The sequence below is a fragment of the Phoxinus phoxinus genome (genome assembly GCF_949152265.1).
Source record: "Phoxinus phoxinus genome assembly, chromosome: 25".
Lineage (NCBI taxonomy): Eukaryota > Metazoa > Chordata > Actinopteri > Cypriniformes > Leuciscidae > Phoxinus > Phoxinus phoxinus.
In genome coordinates, this window is record NC_136900.1 from 25072384 (window position 1) to 25078383 (window position 6000).

At 40.5% G+C, this 6000-nt stretch overlaps 1 protein-coding gene across 1 annotated transcript in view; it reads left to right on the forward strand.

Annotated features, from left to right (window-relative positions):
* LOC306993245 (A disintegrin and metalloproteinase with thrombospondin motifs 20) overlaps positions 1 to 6000 on the forward strand; it is a 118376-nt gene that overhangs the window by 49979 nt on the left and 62397 nt on the right. Inside the window, exon 11 of the mRNA XM_079602911.1 lies at positions 512 to 613. Within this exon, the coding sequence (XP_079459037.1) occupies positions 512 to 613 (102 nt within the window). The remainder of the gene's footprint in view (positions 1 to 511; positions 614 to 6000) is intronic.

Sequence of the window (6000 nt, forward strand, 5' to 3'; positions counted from 1 at the left end):
CCTCCGTGGGACTAGAGTCCGGTGTGGCGCTTATTAGCACTTGCACATCCGGCCTCGCTCCGTTCCCACGACTCTTTATCTCTGCAGTTTCTGTCAGGACCACTGTCGTCAAATACGATTGACAATTAGCATACAGTTTGGATTGGTGGTCTGGTTCTGTTCTGGGCAAATGGAGGAGGGTAATCAGGAGGGCAAATTTAGGAGGGTAACCTCCATCCCATTACATGGGATGGAGGAGGGTAATCAGCTCCTGAGAAACGCAATAGCTGCTGATAATACTGAAGGAGCTTATATATGAATACAGTGATAGGCGTCGTATTCCTATAGGTAGATGTGAGCTTGACTAACGTGACCTGCCAGAACTGACGCTACTCTTCATTTTCCTGTTGTTCTTTATTTCTTCTGGTCCATGGGTTCAAGGGAACTCTCGGGTACTTGGGAAGGGTTTGATTTACCAATGTTCAAGTCATTGTTTCTCCAGTTCTGACTGAAGTGACTCTTGCCGTTGCAGAAACAGTGCAAGCGTCTCTGGTGCACCAGTGCGGAGGGCGATGTCGGATGTCGTACGCAACACATGCCTCTCGCTGATGGGACCGAATGTGGCTATGGCATGGTAAGACACTTTCCCTACGCTTTCATCCCTGTGTTTTTGTCTGCCGGTCAGTCGTGCGTTAAACTGAAATGTCAAAGCTGATGAGGATGGTAATGTGAGCTTGGATAGCTGGTTTACTTCGAGAACTCATTCTTGCCCGTGACATTAGCAGCCTAAACACTGAGTCAGATTCATTTAGGGGTATTTGTTTAATCCCACGTCTAACAAACTGGAACGACAAGAGCTAGAAGATAATCTGTGAAAGAAAATCAGTTGGCAGGATACAGTGGGTGTACATAAACTGGAGAGTCTGTCCTGTAGGTATCGTGATCTTAGCTTGTTTTCTCTCGCCTCTCGAATGCAATGCTAATTAGCCACATTTAGTTCATTGCTGCTGGATCTTTGAGAGCTGAGAACCGAGGTGAAGTATCAAGCCTTTGAAACCAAACGCCACCCGCAGCTCACCTTGTTGTGAACCCGTGACCCCCAAACCTCTTTACGATGTGGGTGAGTGGGTCACTGGTCAGAGGAGTTTTAGAGAGTCTTGGGTTTAGAGCAACACAAAAGACACTACATTCAGAGAAGAGATCTGCAGAAGGAGGGGGTCCGTTTTTCCTTCTTTTTAACCCTTTAAGTGCAGGGGAATCTACTGGAACAAGCCTTTCTGAGTGAATCAAATGTTAACTGAGGTAGGCAGTGTCTTAATCCAACCAAAACAACCTCAATCAGGCTAGTGGATGGGAAAGCTGAAACCTTTCGCGTTCTCATTAACCGTGGGTCTGCCGTGCGGTACGTGAAGCCCTGTGGAGGAAGGAGAGCGAGGAGCGCTTGTTCGCTGTTCTCGCTGTCGTCTGATTAAAGCCACAAGTGCATGAAAGAGTTCATGTCAGTGTTAAACTTATAATCATTGCCCGTTAGCAAAACAGACCTCCCATTTTGACTAGTGCTTTAATCATATATATATATATATATATTAATGCTCTAGTGTTCTGGTGACTGTAATGTTTTAATAAAAGCAGTGTTAGAACAAACTAACATCCCTACACCAACAACATGAAAATATTTATTTATTAATTTGTGGAGGAATTATCTTGAGGTTCTCAACCAGTTTTTCTTCAGGATCCAGATTTTACATTAGATGGCAATTCAATATTAGAGCCAAACTTGCATATCATCAAAAGTAAACAATAATGCTATTTTTGTCTGATAATCAGTTTGACTCTGTGTTGAAACAGAACATTCAAACTCAAATGGCAGGTTTTTCATTGTTTTTTTTTATTTTATATATTATATATTTTATTACCGTTAAGATAATATATACATAATATAATATATTAAAATATTATATTATTTAATATTATGATATATATATATATATATATATATATATATATATATATATATATATAATGGTATGTTATTAATATTTTCATGAAAAAACTGTTTAATAGTTTATAATGTTTGATATCAATAATAATATCTTCATTTCATCTCGTAGTTAATGCCATCTGAGTCACATTTTCTATTACTTTATATTTGTTCATGGTCAGCCAGTGCATGTTGACATCTGTTTAATTTGACAAGCTTCTATCAATTGACAGATGAATTTGAGCCAAACTACTGATCAGATACATGGCTTTTCAACAGAATAGATAGGAAGTGATTTTTTTATCTAAAGGAACTTTGCTGTCCGAGTTCTTCCAGTATATTATATAATTTTCTGATTGCGAACTGAATCACGACCCACCAGTTTAGGAGTGTTGTTATATATCATGCCAAGCGGAATAGTTACTGCGTGACTCTTTACAAAAACAGGGACACAAAGGGTCTTTTTTCTCGGGCTCCTACCCCTCGTGGCCCCTGCACCTTTGTTTGTGGTGCTGAGTGCCTGGTGTCACCTCCTCATGGGGCCGTTTGAAGTGGCAGAAGTTGAAAGAAAAGTGCCTCTCGGTCTCGGCTCACCTGCCAGTCTCGAGCTCTTTAATGTGGGAAGGTTTGTTCAAAATATCTTTCTCTGTCTCTCTTCTCTCTCATTTATCTCCAAACATCGGCCGTTTGATCCCGTTTAAGCTGGTAAATGGACCAGTGTGCACATAAATGGTACTCGTGAAATGCATGAGTTCGACCAGAGATGCCGGAGAGCGACGTGATGGACTCGTAATTGCTTTGATTCTTTGTGGTCCTCTAAACTTTCCCCCTCGTCCCTCGGCCTCTCTCTGTCCTTGATTCCCTCTCCTACAGTTTCCCTCTCGTCATCCTCTGTCTCGCAGGGCACTGGAGTGAGTAATGTGGTCACATGACCCCAGCGGCCTGTCTGTCATCCGGCTCAGTGAGCCCTGTGCTAACGAGGGCGTCCCATCACTTGCCATCTATAAATACCAACACCTCCCTCCTCCCTGTGAGTGAGAGAGCACAGGCTTGGGCCGCAGTCAATCCGGCTCCTGTCATCTCCAGGGAGAGCGGCCTGCCATCCAGAAGCTCCTTTGAAGAGCCCAGCCGGCATGAATACGTGCTCCCGGGAGGGTTTCAAAAGCTCAAGAACTGGGGGGGGGTTGAAGACCCTGTTGAGAAGACCACCAACATGGTTTTGTTGAGATCTTGGCATCCCGATCAGGCTTCTTAACTTGCTTAACAAGCAAAACTCAAACTTGGTCTTTAATTGAATTGTCTTAACGGGAACTGCATGTAAAGTTAGCAGGGAGCTGGTGTTAAATGGCCGGTTGATTATGATTTGACTTTTCTAACTGTAGTTAGTGTGTAATGTTGCTGTTTGATCATAAACAACATCTGCAAAGTTACAACGCTCAAAGTTCAAAGAAAAGGGAAATATTTTCTTTTACAGAAATGTTTTTTTAAGGACTACAACAAACGGCTGGTAGAAACTACACGACATTCCTCCCGGGTTAGTGACATCACCAACCCTAAAATTTACATAAACCCCGCCCCCGGAACACGATTTTTAGATTATCATGACAGAATATGCTAATAAATGACTAGAAGAGAACTACACATAAGCTTCATAAATTCATCAACTAATAATTCAGAAATTCTTCTTGAGTCTCTCCATCTTTCTGACTCCGGTTTGAACATAACAGCTAAAAGTTATCGAAATTTTCAGTGCATGTCTGATCTTGAAGCTCCGCCCCCTGTGCCGGGAGCAGCAGCTCATTTGCATTTAAAGGGACAGCCACAAAAAAATGGTGTGTTTTTGCTCACCCTCACCTCAAAAAGTGACAATTTTAACATGCTATATTAAAATATCTGTGGGCTATTTTGTGCTAAAACTTAACACACACGCTGAGACTTATTTTACATCGTGTGAAAAGGGCATTACACCCCCCTTTACAACATCATAAACTAGCTGGTTAATGGAGTCTGTTTATTGGTGCAGAATGGCCTGTAAATATGCTTGTAAATGAAGTGCTTGTATTTGCCCTGATTATTATCAGCTCTTCCAGGTAGATTTATGTCTGGAGGTGCAGTAGACACTATTGTGTATCTAACAGTGTATAACCTGTCCTCGTCTCAGTCTTGTAAACATCTGGCGTTGGAGAATTAGATCCCGAGTTCCCAATAAGGCTTTTTAACTCGCTTAACTAATGATCCTCAAACTTGGTCTTTAATTGAACTGTCTAAAGGGGAACTGTAGGTAAAGTTAGCTGGTGGAGATTGTGTTAAACTAGCTGGTTAATGGAGTCCATTTATTGGCGCAGAATGGCCAATAAAAATGCTTGTAAATGAAGTTCTTGTATTTGTTTCCTCTTCCAATAAGGCTTTTTAACTTGCTTAACTTAAACTTGGTTTTTAATTGAATTGTCTAAACTGATATTTTCAGCAGAGGAACTGCAGGGAAAGTTTTCAGCATGGCGACTGCATTAAAATGTGAGCTATTGGTATCGCCATAAAGACGCTTGTAAATGTAAAAGTCAAATCATAATTGTGCTTGTGTTCGGCTCCTCTTCCAATAAGTTTTGTGTACAATAGACACTATTGTGTGTGTAACCGGCCTCGGCTCAGCACAACCTTCCACCTGTCCTCGTCTCGGCAGTTAGAGACAGAGACTGAAGTCTTGTAAGCGTCTGGCGTTTGGAGAGTTTGTTGGCCGCGGTTCTCCGGGTTGGCTGGTGTTCCTGGCAGCTCGTTCTGGGATCGTTCCTCCTCCGTGTGGATCACTTGTCACTTCTCCTGCTAATCTGCACGTGTTTCCAGCGAGACGTCCAGTATCGGCGGCCCACGGTCTGATTTTCACCATTGAGATGTTGCCGCGGTTGCCAAGTCATCGAGGTAAAGGTGCGATCCTGCTGATTGTCGCTTGTCGAATTGCTTGCATATTTTGTTTCACATTTATTTAACCAGAAAGTCGATTAAGAACAGGTTAGGGAAGTGTTGTAGTGAAAGTAACACCTTCTATGAAGACCTTGCTAATAATGAATTATAACTCTATTTATACTTATTTATTAAGTATAATAAATATATTTATAAAGACTTATTAAGAATTACCAGAAATTTTAATCATTTTTTTAAGCTACATACTAGCAAAACACTGCAACAATATTGACCATTCATGACCTCTAATGCAAACATTAGCCATTAAAGTCATAATTGATAACTAATTGGTACAGCAAACAACCATTTTATGTTTTGATCATTTATAAATCAGTGTATAATAAATTATGAGCATGCACATTATAAAAGCAAATGCATGACTTATAAAAATAATCTAAATGTAACTATAACTGTTCTTATAATGCAGAATAGGTCTTAATAAGTCTTTATAAATATATTTATAAATAAGTAATACTTATAAATAAGTCTAAATGGGGTTATAATTCATGGGCTTCATAGAAAGTGTTACGGAAAGCTAATGGTTTGGCTCTAGATGTGTTTGGTAGTGCTTCAGAAAGACATAGATCATAGAAGTTATAGTTTAGAAGTGTTTTTTAAAAACTAAACCGCAGATTTGAAAGGTAGGATGTGTTGTTGTTATCATATTTTAAAGGATTCTCCGAGGAAACCTTCTGAGATGCCATACAATCCTCAACATGTGGTTTGTGGAGTGACATCTGTGTGCTTCTACATGTTTTGAGGATAAAAGTGTGTTTTTTCGGTCGGTGACTGTGTGTGTGTGTGTGTGTGTGTGTGTGTGTGCACCTCCTGTTCTGTGGGTTTGTTGTAGTCTGTCATTAAGATCTAAAGGGATTTGCTTCAGTAGATCAGCTGTTCTGTTCACATGTCATTATCAACAGTGAAGGAACGAACATCATGTGCTGTTTTCTACTTCTAATGTCTTATATTTGACGCTTATGAATCCATGTTTTTGGCATAGGAATTATCCTTAGAACGGTATTATGCAAATATCCTGTTTATCCTTCAGGTGTGTGTATTCAAGGGGGTGATACACTTCAAAT